The sequence below is a fragment of the Mauremys reevesii genome, linkage group 10, assembly GCF_016161935.1.
Source record: "Mauremys reevesii isolate NIE-2019 linkage group 10, ASM1616193v1, whole genome shotgun sequence".
Taxonomy (NCBI): domain Eukaryota; kingdom Metazoa; phylum Chordata; order Testudines; family Geoemydidae; genus Mauremys; species Mauremys reevesii.
This window is the reverse complement of record NC_052632.1, coordinates 46,223,504-46,247,657: the sequence shown is the minus strand read 5'-3', so window position 1 is coordinate 46,247,657 and position 24,154 is coordinate 46,223,504. Positions and strand designations below refer to the sequence as shown.

The following is a 24,154-nucleotide window of genomic DNA, read 5'->3' as shown; positions in this document are numbered from 1 at the left end:
AATTTAACTCTTCTCTACCCAAGGCCCCAGTGCAGTGAAGCATTGAAGCACATGCTTAAGTCCATCCCAGTTCAGCAAAGCACTTAACCTTAAGCACATGCCTAAAGTTAAGCACGTGCTGAAGTGCTTTGCCGAACAGGCATGGATTGCTGAACTGAGGCAACAGAGTCTCCTCTCTCCTTGCCTTTCCATCATCTGACTGGAGTTATAAGTTTTTCTGCTGTTACTTTTAAAAGACAGCTCAATATATATGCAGATTGTTTTTCTCAGAGACCTTTGTGGAAAGAGAAAGGACTTGCCATTTAAGCAGTAAGTGGTAAAACACTCTGTCCCACATTAAAGTCAATTCCACTAGTCGTCTTTGATATCGGATCACACTCCACCCCTTGGTGAGCCCTCAGAGTGCAAACAGGATGGTAAATGAGATGACTACTCCAGTGCTTACTTTGTAATGAAAGAGGTGTTGGGGCTCAAGAAATTATTTTACATTCATAACTGATGCAGCAAGCCCAGAGGTGCCGTACTATGAATTGCCAAGCCTAGAGGTGCCAGGGCTCAGGCCTGGCAAGCCATGGCACAAATTAAGCACTGGACTCCTGATATCTTGGGTAGAAGAGAGGCAAGAACCCAGCTACAGAGGAAAAGAAATAGAATAGAAGGCCAAAAAAACAGAAAATACTTTAAATCATGGCAAAATAGTTTACTCTGGTGTGTGTTCATTACAATTTGATCCTGCAGGGTGCTGAACACTCTGACCCCAACGTAACAAAGCATTTCAGCACGTGCTGAACTGGAAGCATGCAAAGAGCCTTGCTGAAGTCACTAGAATTATTCTTGTGCTTTAGTGGCTCAAGCCCATCTGGGGCTGTAGCAGGGGCAGCTCTAAACATTTTGCCGCCCCAAGCACGGGGGCGCTGGTCCCGCGGCTCCGGTGGACCTCCCGGAGGCGTGCCTGTGGAGGGTCTGCTGGTCCCGCGGCTCCATTGAAGCCGTGGGACCAACAGACCCTCCGCAGGTACGCCTGCGGGAGGTCCACCGGAGCCGCCTGCCGCCCTCCCGGCGACCGGCAGAGTGCCCCCCGTGGCATGCCGCCCCAAGCACACGCTTGGCGTGCTGTGGCCTGGAGCCGCCCTGGGCTGTAGCTCAGTGGTAGAGTGTATACTTTGCATGTATGAGGCTCTGGGTTCAATCCACAGCATCTCTAGGCTCTCTAACAGGGGAAGGATAGCTCAGTGGTTTGAGCATTAGCCTGCTAAACCCAGGGTTGTGAGTTCAGTCCTTGAAGAGGCCATTTAGGGAACTGGGGTAAAAATCTGTCTGGGGATTGGCCCTGCTTTGAGCAAGGGTCTAGACTAGATGACATCCTAAAGTCCCTTCCAACCCTGATATCCTATGATCTAAGCCTTCTAAAACAGCAAGTGCACACACCTTCCTGAGGGTTGGGGCTGTACATGGAAGGTATTGGTTAGAGCTGCCTTCTTTGATGACAGCTGCTTTTTGTAGAACAGAGTGGTTGACCTGGCTACTTGACTGTATCATTTTAAAGTGATGGCAGGGCTTTAGGAAGGGTGCATCTTCATTTGTTTTATCTAACTAGCTATCCAACTACCCACCCACTTCTGGAACAGCACTTTTTATCAGCTATGTCTACACGTGGAGCTGGAGGGCAAATCCCAGCACAAGGAGTGGAGCAGCGGGATGGGCTAACTGCCCTGAGTACATAGACATCCCCAAACATAGCATGCATTTGAAGTGGCTAGCTCATCCCACCACTCATGCTGCTGTGGCTACACTCTATTTTAACAGACTAGCACTATCAGAGCTTGCACAGTCTGTCTCCTCCAGCTGGGAATCACACCCCTAGCTCCAAGTGTAGATATGCTCCAGGAGTTTTGCTTGAGAAAGGTCTGCAGGACTGGGCTCAGGATAGCTTGCAATGAGAGCGCAATCAGATTTGTTAAACAGAAGCCCTTGGTTGCTAAAGTTATTGCATTTCCACAGGGAGCTCCTTGTAGGTATGAGTCCAAAGGCTCCATTTTTTCTCCAATGGGAGCAAATTCAGTTGCCAACACCAGTATCTCTGAGGCTAGAGACTTGTGACTGGGATGTAAGACAAAACTCAAGAGCAGGGAACAGATCCTCAGCACCCAAGAGGGTATGGTGCTCTGAGTCATTTAAAAGTAATTTTGAAAAACAATTTGAAAACCCAGAACTTAACAAGTCACCATCACATAAACTAGGATAAGATAAGAGGAAGAATGGCCCAGGGGTTAGGGTGAGAGCCTGGGAGTTGAGAGCTGTGTTGAATTCCCTGCTCTGCCACAGACTCCCCTGTCAGACCCTGGGTGCCTCAATTCCTCCTGTGTACAATGGGGATAACAGCACAGCCCTGCCACATTCAGCTATTGGGAGGATAAATACATTGAAGATGGGGAGGTGCTCAGATACTGAGGGGCTACAGAAGTACCAATGGTAGAGAAGTAGGATAATTACACTCCCCACAAATGGTTCAAAATTAATCCAATCAGGGGATTATAAATCTCTCTCCTTTCTAAGTGGGATAATACACATCTGGGAACCACTGCAGGACAGAAATGTATCAGGACTATGGGAGACTCTGTGCATTCTTGCCTTATACCTTGATGGGGCTTGGTCCTGAAAGGTGCTGAACACTCAACAAGCAAAGCCCAGGCTTAAATTTAAGCACATATATAATCCCATTAATGCCAATGGGGCTACTGATGTGCTTAGTGTTGGGCACAAGTTTAAATGCTTCGCTGGATCAGGTCACAGTGCTCTGCACCTTTCACAGTTAAGCCCTCACTGCACACCTCAGCAGTACTGCTCTCTCACTGTATACAAGTGTATGCGGCTCTTTAAATGGGAGTGACTGTTGTATCAAAACCTGTAGCCATGTTGTCACTCCAGGGTCACTTGAAGGGGCATGATTTTGAGGGTGGGTGCTTAGTGCTTTCTGAAAAGCAGATCCCTTGAAGGTATTCCAAAAACAGAGCCACCCAAAATGACAAGTCACTTAAAGATATTGACTTGTGCCCCGATCCTACAATGGGCACTTGCATACACTGGTGTTTGCTCCTATGGAGCTCAGTAGAGGATTGAGGCCTTGCACTGCCTCTTATCTGAAACAGGATCATGTGGGCTACAATATTTTTAAGCAGTATTGTCCTTGCTGGGGCAATAGGTTTTGGTAGAAAAAAACCGTAATAATTTGACTGGCCAGTGACTAAGATAGGGTCATATGACCTTGTAACCTTAACAAACAAAGGCTAGGTTTGGAGTAAATCACAGTGTCAGCCTCACTGGGGGCAACAAGGTATTTCAAACTGTCTAATGAAACCTACAGAAACTAGACTGCTTAGTCTTCAGGGAGAATGATTTTTCCTTGGGTTTGCTTCTGGAGAGCTACACATGCCCACATTTAGAGGCTTTAAAGCCAGTAAAGGCTTATCCCTGACATCAACCAAACAGCATCAAACCAACCCAACAAGCCATCAACCCAAACAGCAATTGTTTTATGCTATATATCTCATCTCCAAGCATATATAGATATAGTTACACACAAAGAGTGCCAGATCCTCAGCTAGTGTCACTCCACTGAAGTCAGCAGAACTATGTTGATTTTCACCAGAGGAGGATCTGGCAGCTATTTTAGAAGTCTCTCTTTGCACCCCCATTTCCTGTTAGCCTAAGGCAGCTAAGTAGAGTAAGTACATCAAATGTTTTTTATTTCACTTAAGCAGCAGCATTAATAGAATTACATGTAATGCTATGACTAATTTCCACTCGGCCTCAGCATTCATTTTGCAAGCATCTGATTTTAATCTAATCACAAACTCTAATGCCATTGACATTATTATAATTGTATACTTAACTACACTGTGATTGGAACAATCAAGCCACAAGGCCTAACCATCACTGTAGCAGGGAAGCTTCTAATTAATAATGATTGAAAAATAATCAGGCATACTGTGGAGCAGAATTGTGGGGGACTGGCAAAGCTGTGGTCGGTGCTGAGATTGGAACCATAGCAGGTCAGAATTCAGGTACACTGACATTGCTGTGTGCAGAGCCAGGAATGGATTGGCAGGTATGCTGCAGATCAACAGGAATGGATTTCCACAGCTATGGGGGAGTCCCAGAACATTGTTTCATAATAGGACTGAAGTGCGTTGGCAGAGCTATTCATGGGCCGATGTTGGTTCTATTTCCATGGTTACCACTGGCATGCTGGGTGCCCTTAGGCAAATCATGTCACAGCTCTGTGCCTCAGTTTCCCCATCTGTAAAATGAGGATCAAGAGACTGACCTCCTTTGTAAAACACTTTGAGATCTATTGATGAAAAGTTCTATATGAGAGCTTAACTTTGCAACCATATATCATGGGTGGAATTTCTTCCTGTCCCTAGCTGATGATCAGCTCATGCCCTGAAGCATAAGGATAGTTAACAATTGTATACATAGCTACACTTAAGGGGCTTGATTCCTAAGTGTCTTGCCTTTGGGAAGTCATTAGCAAATGTGCAGTGGGATGGTTCTGAGCTGGTCGCATTGGCACAGGTGTAAATGACTGGAGAATTAGTCTGTCTCACTGATATTCACCTTTCCCTCACCACTACCCACTATTCAGCTCTCTTCAGAAACCATACCTTCATGGCCTGCATCTTCTGCATCAATTTCCACAGTCACCTTCTCCTCCCAGGTTGGAGAGTGTGTAGGCTCAGAGGACACATGAGTCACCCCTTGGGCTTCCCTTTTCTTTTCAACATCCGAGCTGCTTTTACTAAGAAAGAAGGAAAAACAATGTAACAGCAGGGGTACATCCACCTGGACATGCACAAAGCCTTGCAGTGAACTGAAGACATCAGAGGAATGAATGCACTTTCCCTTCATGCCCAAGCCAGAAACCTAATGACTTATATTCATATGGCCTGTTCACCTCAAAGCATCCCAAAGTGTATTACTGACTACAGGCCAAACTCATGCCTGGCATAACTCCACTAAAGTTAATGAATGAATCTGGCAGGGTGTGTATATAAGGTTAATTTCCTCAATCTGCAAAATGCAGCCACCTCTGAGATAGAGCACAGAAGCAGTTTAACAGTGCATAGCAACACTACACATGTTGTAGGTGAAGAAGTGAAGAACTTCTCCATATGAAACCTGAAGGGGGATTTTAAATAATCCAGAATGCAATTACCACTGAGGGACATTTGCTAGCATTCCTAATCTTGCAATGAGAGGCCTGGGATACTGAATGACCACAAAATCCATGGGATATGTGACTAACCACAAAAGACCCAGAGGTCTGTTTTAAATCTGTAGCTGTAGTGTTATAGCGTAGACCCTTAATACAGAGACAGAAGGGGTTCCTCTGTTGCTCTAGTAAATCCATTGCTCAGAGAGGTAGTAGCTAGATGAATGGAAGAATTATTCTGTCAAACTGGTGGTGTCTACATCGGTACTTAGGTTAGCTCACTACACTGCACAAGGCTTGCCATTTTTCACATTACTGAAAAATGTAGTGAAACCGACGTAACTTTGTAATGTAGGCAGCCCTGAGATACTTTAACTCAGTCCAGCGCCCTCTAATCCCAGGCTGAAGGACTTGTTCCATGCTGATGAAAAGGGAGAGTGCTACCTGCTGAGGCACCAAAACACTTCTTGCTGGACTTTTCCAGTTCTCGCAGGTCTTCCCTAACAGAGCAAAGTGAAAGAGGAGTTTCATGACAGATCAACATATACTGTCCACATCTGAAAAGGCCACAACAGATCTGGCCATCATGAAGTTACAAAGAACAAACAAAACCTGATTATAAACCCTTTAAAACATCTGGTTCAGCACAACAGCAGAGAAGTTCTGCTGCCATTTAAAATCCCACACGAGAGCCAACTGGGACACTGAGCTTTTCACCCTTAGGCCATCAATTCAGAACCAGCCTAGGTTGCTGGTGAATAAAAGACACAGGCCTCAATCCTGCCTTGACTTGCTTACTGGCCATCTCATGAGGACCTGAGTTGTTAGACTCAGAATCTGTCGGCATGTTAATGGAGGATGGAATCCAGCTCAATTTCCCATATCAGAACTGGCTCTGCTGGACTGACAGCAAAGCCAGGAGATGGAAGTCTAAGAAGCACATCGTGCAGATCTGCACAGTAAAATAAATCTACTAGAATAATAAAAACAGTGATTTGTGAATAATTTATATTTGATAACTGAGGGGAAAATGTGCTGGATAAATTGTTTACAAGTAATTCAAGCAGCTCTCAGAGTGAACAGTTTTCTGACCATGACTATCCTGTACATTTCCCCCCTAACATTTCAACACAGCAGGGTCATTGATTTACCAATGACAGGAATAGATTTGCCATGCCGATACTAAAATAGATTTAATAAAAACAGCAGAGCCTTCTGAGATGAAAACTTGCCAAAGGTATATATTATGGTGGAATGGATAGCTCAGTGGTTTGAGCATTGGCTTGTTTAAACCCAGGGTTATGAGTTCAATCCTTGAGGAGGTCATTTAGGGATCTGGGGCAAAAATCTGTCTGGGGAGTAGTCCTGCTTTGAGCAGGGGGTTGGACTAGATGACCTTCTGAGGTCCCTTCCAACCCTGATATGCTATCATGAAGATCAGTTGGGGTGCAATAGGGTTTATCTTCTGGCAGGTTTCTGTAGTGTGTTGGTATCAGGGTTGAAAAAAAAATTCCTAAAAATCATTTATTACAATAATTTAACCATTTTTCCCCAATAAAGAAAGAGGAACAGCAAGTTTGGCTTGGAACAGAGGTAAATTTGGTTCTAATGACCTTTTGCTTTTCTCTGGTGCCATCTAACTCAAAGTGCACTATCAACAATAATTAATATTACAAGCTTCCTGTGAGGGGAGGGATAGCTCAGTGGCTTGAGCATTGGCTTGCTAAACCCAGGGTTCTGAGCTCAACCCTTGAGGGGGCTACCTAGAGCAAAAATCAGTACTTGGTCCTGGTAGTGAAGGCAGGGGGCTGGACTCAATGACCTTTCAAGGTCCCTTCCAGTTCTAGGAGATTGGTATATCTCTAATTATTTAGTATTATACCTGTTGCATAGATGGAGAAACTGAGGCACAGGAAGGGGAAATGAGTCACACTATCTAGGATTAGAATCCAGCTCTTTTTTCCCATTCTTAGTCCAGTAACTTGATCACTAGATCCTGTTTTTTCTTCTAAAAGGTATATATATATATATACCTTATAGATTTTCAGGCCTGGTAGGCAGTCTTCTCCCAATGAAGGACAACAGCTAAGTTTAGTTTATCATGTGCCTGTTTCAGTTTGAGAAGGATTAGAAATGGTACCATTCCTGCTCCCTTGCCAGCAACACTTCCAGTCATTCGCACACTCTCTGTCCCTCATCCATAGCAGCAAAAATACAAGGATCACAAATAGGTGATGGGATCACACATAGGTGATGCAAGGATTGAGGGCTAATGTAAGGATCATGCCTTAATAAGGATGCTCTTGCCCATCCCACGCACAATATTTGTATAGCAATAGCACCCAAGGGACCCCGGAATGGACCAGGGCCCCTTTGTGCTAGGTGCTGTAGAAACAAGACCCTTGCACCATGATTCTTTAGCTTTGGATGGTGCAGGGCAGGAGAAGGTCAGCACAGAGATTGCCAAGCACTGTTCACTTTAAAGCTTCCTCCTTCACTCAAGAGTGTAACAAGGAGCTGTACTGAGCTTTCAGTTAGGCCTTATGTAATAGCAGATACATGGCAGTAATCCCCACTAAATCGCAAACATCTACCCACTAAACCCGAGGTGCTTTGGAACGACAAATGGAGCCTACTTTCTGACAAGGATCCCTTAAGCCTTCCTAATGAATTGAGAGAGGCAAGCAAATTTCAATGTCTCCTTTCTTCCCTTCCTGCTCCTGCCTCCCTCTGTCCCTCATTAGGGCCGGTTTGATAATCCCCTCCATGGCTGCCTGGATAAGGTCCCTCCGGGGACCAGCACTAAATGAGGCCATTTCTTAGGGTCACATGTTACAGTAATCACCTCTCTGCCCCACTTGCCTCCCTCCAAATAGATTAGAGCAGGGGTAGGCAACCTATGGCATGCATTCCGAAGGCAGCATGCAAGCTGATTTTCAGTGGCACTCACACTGCCCGGGTCCTGGCCATCGGTCTGGGGGCGGGCAGCTCTGCATTTTAATTTAATTTTAAATGAAGCTTCTTAAACATTTTAAAAACCTTATTTACTTTGCATACAACAATAGTTTAGTTATATATTATAGACTTATAGAAAGAGACCTTCTAAAAATGTTAAAATGTATGACTGGTACACAAAACCTTAAATTAGAGTGAATAAATGAAGACTCGGCACACCACTTCTGAAAGGTTGTTGACCCCTGGATTAGAGTCACACTCCCTTCCCTTACCCGAGACAGAGCAGGAGGCTAAGCCATTCCTGCTAATCCAGTGGTTCTCAAACTTTTGTACTGGTGACCTCTTTTACATAGCAGGCCTCTGAGTGCAACCCCCCCCCAATAAATTAAAAACACTTTTTTATATACTTAACACCATTATAAATGCTGGAGGCAAAGCGGGGTTTAGAGTAGAGGCTGGCAGCTCGCGACCTCCCAGGTAATAACCTTGTGACCCCCTCAGGGATCCCAACACCCAGTTTGAGAACCCCTGTGCTAATTGAAATGGGGAAGGGGAGCTGCCTTTGTGCCTGGCCTACAGATGTTTGAGGGTTTCCTGACACTTGGTCAGATCTGATTCCTGGAGCTGACAGTGTGAGTTAAAAGACTTCACCCCAGTAAGAAAAGGTTTAATCAGTGTGATGTTGTGTGCTGCACCAGAGCATGCACATTGAAGTATTGCACACTTAAAATGTGCAACATGCCGTGACAGGCTAATTTGAGACTCAGTGCAAAGCTCATGAGGTCATAAGTGAAACAAGTCTCATAGTTCTCAACCTAATTTGTCTGCATCTCTAAATAGAGAACAATACTTGGCACAGTTGGGTGGGCCAAGTTCAAATGAAATCTAGACATGACTAGTACAGCAAGGGTGGAGATCACAACTGATAACTGCCGGAGCCTACATGATTAGATAGAGGACAATACCAGGACTCAGTTCAGCAATGCAGTCAAGTACGTGCGTAAGTCCTATTGACTTCAGTGGGAACTAAGCATATGCTTAAAGTTATTATCAATCAATCAATCATCATCATGATCAAGGCAAATCTTAAAGGAATGTACCCTCCTTACAGATCTGGCTTGACCCAGATCGATCTCTAACTAGGTCTTTAAGACAGTTTGGCTGGATGTTCAGTCTATGTCCATCAATGGTGCCCTTATAATGCTGCCAAAGCTTTTGGTGTCCATGTGATCACCGACCGTGTAGTGTAAACACACTTTGTAATTCATTGAACTGCTATCCTAATAGAATGTCCATACCAAGATAGCTGACAAAACACAACCAAAACAACCAAAAACACAACTTGTCTGCCTACAAATATCTCTACTGCTGATCTTGTCCTGCCACTTAATACAGAGGAGTGGACAAAGACAAGCATGCTATGCTCAGTCAAGGCCCAGTTAGGATAAAGTGGGGGGAATGTTTAAACAATGCCTGCCTACACTGAGAGTAAGGATGACTAGCGTGCCAGCCTGGGACTCAGGAAACCCAGGTTCATGTCCTCTGCTCTGCCACAGACTTCCTGTGTGATCTTAGGCAGGTCACTTAGTCTCGCTGTGTCTCAGCTCCTATCTGTAAAATGGGAATAATAGCACTTCCCTACCTTGCTGGACTGTTGTGAGATGCCTGGATACTGTGGTAATGGGGCCATATAAGCCGTTAAGATACATGTGTTACAGCTAAGTATGGCCAATATTACCAGTCCCTCCATTACATTAGCATAAAAAAATCAACTTAATGAAAAAAAAAAGACAAATCAATTTCCATAAAAGTTTAAAAGTAAAGGCTGCAGGGACTGACATTAGCAGAAGGGTCAGCAGTGAAATATTCTTAGTGCACAGACCTCATCCATATCTCCCAAGGGAAATGACGAAAGTAGGGCTGATTTAAAACTAGACTGTACCAGACACTAGGGAACAAGCCTGTATTGGCTGTAAACTCTGAAGTACCTCTGGAGGAACTTTGCTACAAACTGAAGCGCTGAACAATGGACTGAATGACCCATCCAAACTGTGGATGTACTCCAGAGACTTAACTTAAGCCAGCAGTTTATTCCATCACTGCTACAAGCCTGAACCAAGAACTTTGCCATTACAGTATGTAATTAATTCCATTTAACCAATTTTAACTCTCATCTATATTTCTTTCATTTTATGAATAAACCTTTAGATTTTAGATTCTAAAGGATTGGCAACAGTGTGATTTGTGGGTAAGATCTGACTTGCATATTGACCTGGGTCTGGGGTTTGGTCCTTTGGGATTGGGAGAACCTTTTTTCTTTTATTGGTTTCCATAACCATTCATCTCCATAAGGAGTGGCACTGGTGATGATACTGGGAAACTGGAGTGTCTGAGGGAATTACTTGTATGACTTCTGGTTAGCCAGTGGGGTAAAACTGAAGTCCTCTCTGGCTGGTTTGGTGGGTGCCTTAGTAGTAAAGGGCCCCCAGCCTTGGGCTGTGACTGCCCTGCTCTAAGCAGTTTGTCCTGAATTGGTACTCTCAGTTGTGTCCCACCAAAGGTCGCTTTATTACAGCCTGTCCATGAAAAAAACACACCCCTGACTAAACCCCCCAGTGTAGATGCAGCTATGTCAGTGGAAGAGGGCTTCTGTCAACATAGTTAATGTCATTCAGGGAGATTGTGTTCCTACAACAGCAGAACTCCTCCTTCGGTTGGTGTATACTGCATACACATTAGGGGGCTATATTGGCATAGGCCATGTCCATAGTGTAGACATACCCATATGTGACTTGCTCATGGTCACAGAGGTAGTCTGTACTAGAGAAGTGAATTGAAACTTAGTCTCCCAAGTCCCAAGCTAGTGCCCTAACCACTAGGCATGCTTCCTGCCATTACATTGTATTATTACCTTTCTGTATTTGACTTGTCTCTACCTCTTTGTCTATTGTAGCAGAGCATTTATACCTCCCTCATGATCATTGTATCTGAGCCCCTTAGTGACTTGGCTGTTATGCATAAGGCTATAACAATGATATCCTTTTATTCTAAAGGCTATTTCACACTCTGGAGGCTAATTATCTAGATGCACCAATGTGAGGACAGGTAGATATCTGGTGGTGAAAGGAAAGGGGAGGGTAAAGGTTAATGAATGGCATAGTTAAGATTCAAAAGCACATAAATAATAAATATTTCAAGCCACAATTAACAAGTGCCTAGCACTGACAGAAAACCAGCCCTACACAATTATCCATGTGTATTGTTTATTTTCTACATACCACAAGGGATGGTGTGTCTCACACACATCAGTGTGGTCATCATCCTCAGGCCTAGTTCATATACTTCTTTTCTTCTCTCTCATTTAAAAAAAACACTCAGGAACTTAATTCTTCATTAAACTCTCAAAGAGAGCTCCTTGTGGTTGATAAATCCTGCCCAGGGATTCAAACTGCTGCTGCACATCTGGAATGCAATGAGTTTGCTGGCCTCAGCTTTATCTGCTGGGGGCAGAAACACCTAGCACAGAAACAAAGGGATAATGGGGTGGGTGGGGGAAGAGTTCTGCAGTCGCTGAGCTGCCCAAGGGAGGCTGGGCAAAGCTGGAGTTTGTCCCTATGGGTTTGTACAGGGCCTAGCACAATGGGGCCCCTGATCTCAGCTGGGGCCACCAGGCATTAGGATAATAAGAATAAAACAAGAAGAAGAATAAGCCGCCCGCCAATGTCCTCCAGACCATTCTAGCTCTTGCTGACATCACCCTATCAAGATCAGGTTTCTGCTGGCCTTCATGGGCTGTAGGCAGGGCCAGATCAACCAAAGGGTTATCATGGTGCCACCCAGTTTTGTGCACCACCTCCCCTTTCATCACAGTTCCACTGAGACCACTTAGAAAGAGAGAGAGTTAGACGAGTCTGCTCTACAGCAGCTTTTAGCTCATGCAGTAGAGGCTCATGCACTAAGTTCCAGAGGTCCCATGTTCAATCCCGCCCGCTGACAACCAGGGACTGTCAGCATTACACTTCTCACCCCAAGAACTCGGTGTGATGGCTACACAGGCCCCCAAGATACTGGAAGCATAAAGAGTGAGGGATCCAAATCAGGACACACACTCAAAGCCCCTGCCTCTTCCTGCAGTCAGATGCATGGGGCTGGCATACTACGCTGCAGGGAAGCTGCTATGACCATATCAAGTATCAGAGGGGTAGCCGTGTTAGTCTGGATCTGTAAAAGCAGCAAAGAATCCTGTGGTACCTTATAGACTAACAGACATTTTGGAGCATGAGCTTTGGTGGGTGAATACCCACTTCGTCAGATGCAAGTAGTGGAAATTTCCAGGGGCAGGTATAGATATGCAAGCAAGAAGCAAGCTAGAGATAACGAGGTTAGTTCAATCAGGGAGGATGAGGCCCTGTTCTAGCAGTTGAGGTGTGAAAACCAAGGGAGGAGAAACTAGTTTTGTAGTTGGCAAGCCATTCACAATCTTTGTTTAATCCTGAGCTGATGGTGTCAAATTTGCAGATGAACTGAAGCTCAGCAGTTTCTCTCTGAAGTCTGGTCCTGAAGTTTTTTTGCTGCAGGATGGCCACCTTAAGATCTGCTATTGTGTGGCCAGGGAGGTTGAAGTGTTCTCCTACAGGTTTTTGTATATTGCCATTCCTAATATCTGATTTGTGTCCATTTATCCTTTTCCGTAGAGACTGTCCAGTTTGGCCGATGGCGATGTACATAGCAGAGGGGCATTGCTGGCATATGATGGCGTATATTACATTGGTGGACGTGCAGGTGAATGAACCGGTGATGGTGTGGCTGATCTGGTTAGGTCCTGTGATGGTGTCGCTGGTGTAGATATGTGGGCAGAGTTGGCACTGAGGTTTGTTGCATGGATTGGTTCCTGAGCTAGAGTTACTATGGTGCGGTGTGCAGTTACTGGTGAGAATATGACCCCTGTTATGACCATAGGGGACTATAGCCATGGCTTGGCTTAGACACACAACCACAGAGCACTCCAAGAGTTAATTTATGACTGCTCCTGTTTCCAAGATGAGGGCTAATTGGTAGGTGAGGGGGAGAGAGACACTGGGAAGCTGATGAGTGGAAATGATTATCTATTTCTTTAACCAGAGCGAGGTTTCAGGTCCCCAGTGAGGAGGGAAAGGATGTCAATGTAATGTTTTTTTCTTGGTAGGGAACCGTGGGGCAATGAACAGACTTCAGGCAGAACAGAGAGAGTCCCCTCCACACAGGCCTGCTCTTGTCAGACAAGGAAAGCTATCTCCTCAGCTAAAGAAACAAACTGGGACAATGGAGTGCTCAATTACTAATGATGGGGAGGGAATAGGAGGAGTGAGTGGCAGGGGAGTTTGTTTTCAATCCATAATGGAATTAAACCCGGCACTTCACAGATGAGGGACCCCATGTGTGTCTTAGGGGAACTAGCGAGGGTTGAGAAGAGGTTGGCTAGTCCCAGGTGCATTGTCTCCCTAGATCAATCACAGGGTTAGAAGGGACCATAAGGGTCATCTAGTCTGCCTCCCCTCCCCCCAATGCTTCCTAGCTTTTATCCATTGCACTTGATTGCCAGTTTTTGTAATGGCTCAGGCTGATTTTGGAGAGAAGTTTCGAGTCCCATTTTATCCAAGCTGTTTTGCAAATTCCTAAACAAAGACACCCCCCCCCAAAAAAAATCCTTTTATATTACTATCTTGCAAGGAAGGATCAAACTCTCCAGTTCTAAGGGCATCTGACCAGTCTTAAGAGCAGCTAGTTTGCCAAGGGGGTCACTGTTCACAGAGACCACCTTGTGTCATGAAGCTCAGATCCAAACCTCCCAAAGTTTAGAGTTGTTTGGATCTAGGAGTTTGGTTTGATAGATGCAAACCAGCAAATTTGGCAGTAATCTGAATCCAGATTACACAGTCCTCTCAGTTCTGGATTGTTCGGACCCAGTGACTTGGTTTAGGCCTATCTCTGACTAATGGGTGGGTGTATATAGGGGCTGTCATAGGTCCTGATTCATTGCCCCACCCCTAGGTTATTGAAAGCATCCTGAAATATAGAATTATAGACATGCAGGGCTGGAAGGGACCTCGAGAGGTCATCTAGCCCATCTCCCCATGCCGAGTATGTTCGGAATCAACAGAGAACCATTGCACGGCAACACAAAGATGTTGCTGAGTGCCATGCTAATGTCATGCCACAATGTGGTATATGCAACGGTGATGTTGCCTTGAGAGGATGTGATGCAAGTCTCAGCATTGTGAGCTGCTTGCTTTGTTTATAACTTTGGCTTCTCCAAGAGTGCTTTCTGGAGTGGAGCCAGCACTGTTCTTAGAAAAAGACTTAGTGGCGTGGCTTGCATACTAAGTGCAGAGATGGGAGCTGTGCAAGAGAATTCTCATCACCGGGGAGTTCAGATGGAAAAACAGCAAACCCTATTTCCTAACCTCCTAACAATACTGCCCAGGTTTCAGCCTGGCCTCTAGATTCTGGCTAACCCAGTGTTTGTGTCAGTAGGTAGAAACCTGACCCTTTGGCCATTTTGACAGAGTCTTTAGGCATGAAAATAGTCAATTCCAAAGAGGATAAATTCACCCTGAATTCTGCATTTGTCCCCAGACTGCACAAATTCATATCACTCTTGCTGTGAGATGCAGAAAAAAAATCGATGAGTGCTCACATCATTACATGCAAGCAAAATAATGGTGGCTTGGAGACATCCGTTTTTAGCTTGAAATCCTGATGAACCAGCTTCTCTCCTGTGATGGGGAGCTGCTTATAAAGGCCTTCCCAGCCATGGCTAAAATGGCAGGGAGTGCACAGGCAGAACTGGGACTGTGCTGCCTCTTTCTTGGTGAGGGGAGCCAGCTGGAAGTGTGGTTTGCTCCTAGGGATGGACAAGAGCTTGTCCTTGAAACATTCCTAAGCAGCTCCCAGCCGCTTTTCTGTGCTACATCTTCTTTAGGATGCCTTTCATTCTCTCACACCCTCCCCCATTTACACACACCCCAGTTCCCCCTCCTCTTCCCCCACCCCTCAAAGCTATCAGCTGATGAAAATTTAATGTCCATTCCTTCCAAGCTATTTAATATATCTCCTCAGTCTCTCTCCTGGCTGGAGAGATTGTTTTAATGTAGTCACACACACACACTCTCTCTCTCTGTTAATGGGATGTCTGCTTTGGAAGTGAGGGAGGTTGCAACCCGCCCCCATCCTCCCTTCCTTTCCACTCTGGTCCCTTTGCTTGCTTTCTTCCTTAAGTGTAGCTGCTGGCATTTCATCCAGTAATTGGCCACGTATCAGTCCAGGCAGCGTTCTGCTCTCTATGATAATGGATATCACCTCACCCATGGCCCCCTTTAATCCTGGCCTCTCCTCTCCTCTCTCTGTCCACAAAGAACACGCTCAGCCAGTGCATCAATAATGGATGAAAGGGCATTCACTTCTGCCTGCTGTCATGGAGGGAGGGTAAGTCCTCGCGGCTCCATAGATGAATGACCAAAGCAAAGAGATCCCAGCGCACAGTCAAAAGTGGAACCTACATTAGGGTGACCAGACAGCAAGTGTGAAAAATCGGGATGGGGTGGGGGGTAATAGAAGCCTATATAAGAAAAAGACCCCAAAATCAGGACTGTCCATATAAAATTGGAACATCTGGTCACCCTAACCTACATGTACATTCCAGGTGCTTCCCTGAATGGAGAACATCTCAGCTGAGCTGCTGATGGAGCCAGACAAGGGCACTATGAGCTTTAGGACCTCAGCTCTATGGCTTCAGAGGTACCATTTCCACCAGAACAAAGGTGCAGCTGGTGTGTATAAATATTGATGGTGTTAGAAACTCCACGCAAGACTGCCTGGCTCTCTAACAGTCATTCAAACCATACAGCTAAGATCTCCACCATTTTGTCCTCTCGCTGTGAGGGCTTGTGATTTCATTGCAAAACAGCCTTCCACTCCTAACATCAAGTGTAAACATCCACCTACCTGCATCACTCCCTACCAGTCTAACCACAGACACCAATTTCTGGTGCAAAAGAACCTGAAAAAATACCCCCATAGCATCTCCAAGACCCCTGTGGGTACACATTCCAGGTCTGTTTTGCTTGGGGTCTATCCAGTCTGGAGCTGAAAGCTGCTCTACAAGGCCCTGGGAGTTGAAAGCTGCTTTACAAGTGGGAGTTGAACTGGAAGCCAGATGAATGCCCTCCGATGGGGGCTCTGTGTTCTCACCCTGCACGAGGCCAGCTCAGGAGAGTGGGGAAGTAACAGAAACCACTACCACAAAGAGCCCATCCAGGAACCCAACGAGCTGGCTAGCTCTGGCAGGTCAGAATTAGCATTGCACTTGCACCCAGGGGCGGCTCTAGACCCCAGCGCGCCAAGCAGGCGCTTGGGGCGGCCGTTTCCCGGGGGGGCGGCATTTGGCTCCGGTGGAGCTCCCGCCGGCATGCCTGCGGCAGGTCCACCGGAGCCCGGGACGAGCGGACCTGCCGCAGGCATGACTGCGGCGGGTCCCGTCTTCCCGCGGCTCCGGGGGAGGTCCCGGAGGCATGGCTGCAGCAGGTGCGCGCGGCCCGGGCTCCGGTGGACCTGCCGCAGGCATGCCGGCAGGAGCTCAACCGGAGCCGCGGGAAGAGGGGACCCGCCGCGGGACCGGGGAAGGGCGGCGCAGCGCTCCGCGCTGCTTGGGGCAGCGTCATTTCTAGAGCCGCCCCTGCTTGCACCATTTTGGAGGGCTGGGAGAAAAATCAACCCTGTGATAATGAACTCCCTGGGGGACTGCTGCATAGGCAAAGTGCTGAGAGTCTGAATGAAGCCAACATGGTTGTGCAAAAGAGAAGCAAAGAGAGGCTGCTCCTGGTCCCTTTATTATAGACTTACCTACAGCATTCAAAAGGCTTGGATGGATGTGAAACACAACACAACATCTAGAGATGTGCTTTGGAATCATTGGGCTGGGGTGGAAAGAACAGAGATGCTTTGATGTCTTCTCCCAACACTAGAAGTCTGGTAACATCCACCTCCTCTGACACTAAAACAGCTACTGGGGGAGAGGGAAAAGTGCCATCTCCAAAGCCAGCCTCTCCCAGGCTAGTGAGGTCAGAGTCCTCTGAAGATCAGTGTTCTTGGGAATGCTATCTCTACAAACACATCAGTACCTCACTCTGCTCAGTAAAGTTACAATCATTACCAGGTCATTCCTGGGTAGAACATGACTGGGAAACAGCCAAAGGAAATTCCACCAGGAAAAATGCTGATGAAAAACATGGCCCTCCAGTGAGAAGAAGGCTTCTAGCAGTAGGTCAGGGGTGAGTAGGGATTGCAAGTTGGACAACAATTGTATGGGGGCATAAAGGCCCATGCAGGTTTGGGCAGAGTGCCTAGCGGCATCGTGCCATAGGACAGGTGGTTTGGATCTGGCTGTGGCAAGAGAATGCTGATGGAATTATGTACAAGTCTGTTTCCCTCAGTACTTGAAGGCTGCCAAGAAACTGAAAGGAAGCAGAGTGATTGGGATGATCCAGGGCAGTGGTTTTCAGCCGTTGGTATATGGTCACCCCATGGTACAAGAGGATAAAGGTTCAGGACTCTGCTCTCATCCAGCAATAAAGACAGGGTGAGTGGTCACAACCAGCGGCGGCTCCAGGCACCAATGCTCCAAGCGTGTGCCTGGGGGGCAAGCTGTGGGGGGCACCCTGCCGGTCCCTGTGAGGGCGGCAGTCAGGCAGCCTCTGGCGGCTTGCCTGCGAGAGGTCCGCCGGTCCCGTGGATTCGGCAGCAATTCGGCAGCGGGTAAGCCGAATCCACGGGACCGGCAGACCTCCTGCAGGCAAGCCGCTGAATGAGCAGGACCAGCAACCTCCCACAGGCAAGCTGTCAAAGGCAGCCTGCCTGCTGTGCTTGGGGCAGCAAAAAAGCTAGAGCCACCCCTGAGCACAACCCCTGAAGCCAGTTCAAGACCCTCCCACCGGGGTTGGCAACCTCCCAGTTGAGAGCCCTGATCTGGTAGATGTATGAAGCCCTGATCTGGTAAATATTTATGCAGCTATCTAAGGCATTACCTCTAACCACTGGAGATTTTCTTTCGGGGATAACATTCCTAGCGGAGGAGTAAACAAGGTGGCTCAGTCCCACCAAAGAACAAAACAAAAGAAAATTCAGTACACAGCAACATTCAGAACAGAAATACTGATTTTTATCCTGGTTTCCCTGCTCAAGGTGCTAGCAGTGTATGCACAGCTCATGGAAGAGCTATACCAACCCATTTTGTAAAGTCTAATTAGTGTTGCCAACTCTCACAATAGTAAATGTTTTTTTCTGAAGGCCCCAGCTCCTGGAGTCCTGTGGTTCGGTGAGAATCTCAGCCTCACTTTTACAAAAAGGTATACGTCTAGCCCTTGTGATTACAGAGAAGCGCTTGAAAATGTGTCCTGAGTGTAACCTAAAGATTAAAAACCTGAAATCTATTATTTTGCAAAATCTCATGATTTTAAGGCAATCTCATGATTCTGGGGGCTCCTAACTCATGATTTTCCGATACTTGGGATAGGCAATGCTGACTTAGTTACTAACACTGAAAGCGCTTTGAGGCAGGGCCATCTTTTTGTTCTGTATCTGCATAGCACCAAGCACAATGGGGCTTGGTCCATGGCTAGGACCCCTAGGCACTACGGTAATGCAAATAATAATTGACAGTCTAAAGTCTAAATGGGCAGCAGGTTTAAAAAAAATAAAAGGAAGTTTTTCTTCACACAGTGCACAGTCAACTTGTAGAACTCCTTGCCTGAGGAGGTTGTGAAGGCTAGGACTATAACAGCGTTTAAAAGAGAACTGGATAAATTCATGGAGGTTAAGTCCATTAATGGCTATTAGCCAGGGTGGGTAAGGAATGGAGTCCCTAGCCTCTATTTGTCAGAGGGTGGGGAATGGATGGCAGGAGAGAGATCACTTGATCATTACCTGTTAGGTTCACTCCCTCTGGGGCACCTGGCATTGGCCACTGTCGGTAGACAGGATACTGGGCTGGACGGACCTTTGGTCTGACCCAGTACAGCCGTTCTTATGTTAAAGCCTGCTTGCTCCTGCACTTTTGTGCACAGTGCATTCCTGCAGCATATGTACCTTGAAACTCTTCTGACACTGTTTTTTAAATTACTAGGAACTGTCTCTACTGGTAGAGCAGCCATTTTGTTCTCAGAGCAGCTACTGCATGCTTCAGAGGAGGACACACACTGTGCTCTCTCATGGAGACTTTCCATCTATTTTTTGTTCTTGCTGCTTTCCTTCCTTAGCAATCAGCATAATTTTAAGCTGAAAGCCTTTGCTTATGGAAACACAACTCTTCTGCTAACCTGAAGCAAATACTCACCAGCAACCGCACACCATACAACATAAACACTAACCCAGGAACCTATCCTTGCAACAAAGCCCGATGCCAGCTCTGTCCACATATCCATTCAAGTGACACCATCATAGGACCTAATCACATCAGACACGCCATCAGGGGCTCATACACCTGCACATCTACCAACGTGATATATGCCATCATCTGCCAGCAATGCCCCTCTGCCATGTACATTGGCCAAACCGGACAGTCTCTACGCAAAAGAATAAATGGACACAAATCTGACATCAGGAATCATAACATTCAAAAACCAGTGGGAGAACACTTCAACCTCTCTAACCACTCAGTGACAGACTTGGAGGTGGCAATTTTGGAACAAAAAAACTTCAAAAACAGACTCCAAAGAGAAACTGCTGAACTTGAATTAATATGCAAACTAGATACTATTAACTGTGGGTTAAACAAAGACTGGGAATGGTTGGGTCATTACACCAATTGAATCTATTTCCCTATGTTAAGTTCTCCTCACACCTTCTATGGGCCATCTTAATTATCACTTCAAAAAGTTTTTTTCCTCCTGCTAACGATAGCTCATCTCAATTGATTAGACTCTGCCTGTTGGTATGCATACTTCCACCTTTTCATGTTCTCTGTATGTATAAATATCCCCTGTCTGTGTGTTCCATTCTATGCATCCGAAGAAGTGAGCTGTAGCTCACGAAAGCTCATGCTTAAATAAATTTGTTAGTCTTTAAGGTGCCACAAGTACTCCTGTTTTTTTTGCGGATACAGACTAACACGGCTGCTACTCTGAAACCTGTCTTCTGCTAAGTAATCACTAAAGAGTTTTCACCTCATTTCTATCCCAGAATACAGTGGCTTTGGCTCCTCTTGTATCAGCAGCTCATTCCCAAGTGCAGTGATGCCAAATAAATGCTATTGCCTTGTTGGGAAAACCCAATGGATCTTAGGGGCAATGGAATCTTTCAGAGCAACACTATTCAGGCAGCAAGCACAATAAAGCATTCATCTAAGACCTTGAGTTTCTTTCATCTAGGCTGAAGTGCACAAGCTCTAAAGGGGGAGGTGGGTTCTTACCCATGCATACCTCTGAGAAAGGGTCTTCACTATCCCTACCTCAGCACTTAAGGGAAAAGAGCCTTCCAATTCTATCCTCATTGTTGGGTTAATTGCAAACACACCTGGCTTCAGCACTGCAAGGACACTTCTGCTTTATGCCAGGCTAGGATCTGAAGCCTCAGACCATCACCCTGTTTTGAGAGCTAGAGGAGCCAAGCACAGCATTGAACTGGTCAGGTTTATCTAGCCTGGGAGCTGCTCCCAGGACCTAGAGATGAGTGTGGGGAGAGCTGTCTCTAGGTTACTCCTTGTGTTCATAGGAAGAAGATGCATTTGCAGGAAAAGAGGGAGGGTAGAAGAAAGAAAGATAAATGCTGTATTGATTTCAGCCCTTCCCCTGCTCTAGAAGTAAACTGTATAAGAAGGGACTGCCAGTTACCAAGAGACCAGTCACTGGTGTAAAGAAGGGAGGTACGAGGAGAACAAATTATCCAGGAGAAAAGTGCACTGCAGAGCCATGGAGCGACCCTCAGGATGTGGGCTGTAGGTCAGGACTGAGGGGCACTGGCAGAGCTGTAGGGGAGCCCAGGGCTGGGACAGCAGGATAGGACTGAGGGGGCACTGCCAGGGTTGTGGGCAGGGGAGCCCAGGGCTGAGATAGCAGGGGGCTTTGGGTCAGGACTGAGGGGCAGTTGCAGAGTTGTGGGGAGCCCAGGGCTGGGACAGCAGGGGGCTGCAGAACAAGACTGAGGGGGACTACTAGGGTTGTGGGGGGCAGATCCCAGGGCTGAGATAGCAGGGGGCTATGGGTCAAGACTGAGGGGGACTGGCAGAGGTGTGCATGTGGTGGTATGTTGTGTACTTTGCACCATCTAGCCAACGCTCTGCGCCTTACTCTCAGGAACCACCCCTGACCCAATCACACAGCCATAAAACTCATCCAACCTTTAAAGATATCTTGACTATCCAGGACAATGGATTCTTTGTAAAAGTGGGGGGAGGGGGTACAAGACCCCACCCTTCCATGGCCCAGCCCTTGCCCCTCCTCTTGCCCCCAAAGCCCCACCCCTGGCCAAGCTGGAAGCCAGAGCCGGGCCGGGGAGCCTGGGCCCCTCCACCTGCCTGTGAGGGGTGGGGGGAATAAGAGCAGCCCCCAGCTCATATCCCCAACCCCCAGGCACCCCACCCAGGGCAGGTGGAAGCAGGGGCAGCTCTAGGCACCAGCAAAGCAAGCACCTGCTTGGGGCAGCCCATTTGCAGGGGTACTATTGGGTTATCTGGGTGGCAGGGATCTAGCATGGGAGCTGAGAACCAACAGGGGGCTCTGGGAGCTGTAGTTCCTTGGTTAGCTCCCTGCCTATAGAGCCAGCCCTGGAGCATGGAAAGAACTACATTACCCAGCATTCCCTTGCCCACTACCAACTGGAAAGGAAGGAGGGGGACCTCATGCGGCAGCGTGCTGTGAGTGCCCTGAATGGTAGGGATACCATATTTTAACATTCAAAAAACAGGATGCTCCACGGGGAGGGAAGCCCCACCCTGCCACCATTCACTCCCTCCGACTGCCCCCCACAGAAACCCCAACCCATCCAACCCCCCCCACTTCCTGTCCCCTGATTGCCCCCTCCTGGGACCCCTGCCCCTAACTGCCCCTTGGGACCCCAGCCCCTATCTAAGCCTCCCTTCTCCTTGTCCCCAACTGCCCCCTCCTGAGACACCCCCCCCCAGCTTCCCCCATAGGATCTCACCCCCTACCTGTCCCCTGACAAACCCCTGGGACTCCCATGCCTATCCAACCGCTGCCTGTCCCCTGACTGCCCCCCAAACCCCTGACCTATCTAACCCCCCCTGCTCCCTGTCCCTTGACTGCCCCCCCGGAACCCCTTACCCCTTCTCCAACCCCCAAGCCCCGTTACCGTGTCACTCAGACTAGCGTGTCTGGTTCCGCGCAGTGCCAGACACGCTGCTGCATACATGCTGCCGTGCTCCCCTGCGGAGCCCACAGCGCCCCCACCACACACAGAGCACCTGCCTTCCAGATTTGAACACCTCAAAATTCAGGAGTGCTCAAGCTCAGTTTGGGCAGCTGTTATTTCATTTCTCCCAAATCAAATATACTGATCCACTGTAACTTGCTGTAGAAAAAGTAGGATAAAATTGAGCAAGAAATGCTTCCCAGTGGTTATTAGGACTGGAATTGCTATTTTCAACAGCCATTGCCTTTTTTTTGTTTGTTTGTTTAAAAGGAAGACAGTGATATTGCATTGGCAAATTCCCCATAGAAAGAAAGAGTGGAACAAAAGAATAATAAAGGCACCTCAACTTTTTCTCATTTATGGAGGACAGTCTTATAATATGCATCCAGATATCCTCCAAGCACACAAGCTGAAAATTGTTCCACTTTACTGCAGCTCTGTAACCATATGGGAACCCAATCCTGTCTGTATTTTGTGCACATCCAAAATTCCTGCTGAATGACCTGCCCTGGGAGCGAGTTACCAGTGACCCAGGGCTGCAGCGGAAGGAGGGTGCAGGTGGTGGGGGGAGAGCCCAGGGCTGGGACGGCAGGAGGTGAGGGAGGAGGGCACTGGTGGGGGGGGAGGGAACCCAGCACTGGGGCGGCAGGGGGGGAGAGCCCAGGGCTGGGACAGGGGGCAGCCAAATTTTTTTTTGCTTGGGGCAGCAAAAAACCTAGAGCCAGCCCTGGGTGGAAGGACCCAGGTTCCTCACAACTGCCCGCGTGGCTCTTACCCAGACCCAGCTCCAGCTTCCGGTCTGAGTGTTGGGGCCTCGGGGGCTGAAGATCCGCAGCCAGGCTATGGTAAGAGCCGCCCAGGCTGCTGTAGGGAGCCCTGGACCCTCCACCTGCTCTGCGCGGAGGATCCAGGGATGGGGACATGGGCTAGGGGCTGCTCTCAGCCCCTCCACCCCAGGCAGGTGGAGGGTCTGCAGCTCCCCACAGCTGCCCAGGTTCCCCAGACCACTCTTACCTGAGCCAGGCTCCAGTTTCTGGCATGGAGGGAGGGATAGCTCAGTGGTTTAAGCATTGGCCTCCTAAACCCAGGGTTGTGAGTTCAATCCTTGAGGGGGCCATTTGGGGATTGGTCCTGCTTTGAGCAGGGGGTTGGACTAGATGATCTCTTGAGGTCCCTTCCAACCCTAATAATCTATGATTCTGGTCAGAAGGTCTCAGGAGGAAGAGGAGAGGTTGGGGGCCAGGCCCATGGTGAAAAATGGATTGTCCTTGGCCTGTTCCTGCACCTGTGACCCAGGGTCAGCCTTTAATTGGCTCCTTTATGACCCACCCAGTGCTGCCGCTACAGTTTGGGTTCAGAACAAATACAATGCAGTGGAGCTGAAAAGAAATGGGATAAACTTTAATTGGGAGCAGGAGGCAGGGGAAGAACAGCTTGACTTCCTTGCTCCAGATTTACATGTCTTCAGTGAAAGCTAATGTAGCAGCTGTGCGTGAGAGGGCTCCTTATAACATCAGGATTCCATTAGCTCATCCCAAAGCCACTGTGTACAGAGCAGGCCTGGATTAAAGCTGGCGCCTTCAG

The 24,154-nt window shown here is 47.5% G+C and overlaps 1 protein-coding gene across 2 annotated transcripts in view; it reads right to left on the bottom strand.

The window, feature by feature from the left end:
• The window catches only part of CCDC33 (coiled-coil domain containing 33), a 344,384-nt gene that overhangs the window by 207,322 nt on the left and 112,908 nt on the right, over nt 1-24,154 (bottom strand). For both annotated transcript variants that reach the window (XM_039492199.1, XM_039492200.1), the window contains one exon: nt 4,668-4,801. In XM_039492199.1, the coding sequence (XP_039348133.1) occupies nt 4,668-4,801 (134 nt within the window). The remainder of the gene's footprint in view (nt 1-4,667; nt 4,802-24,154) is intronic.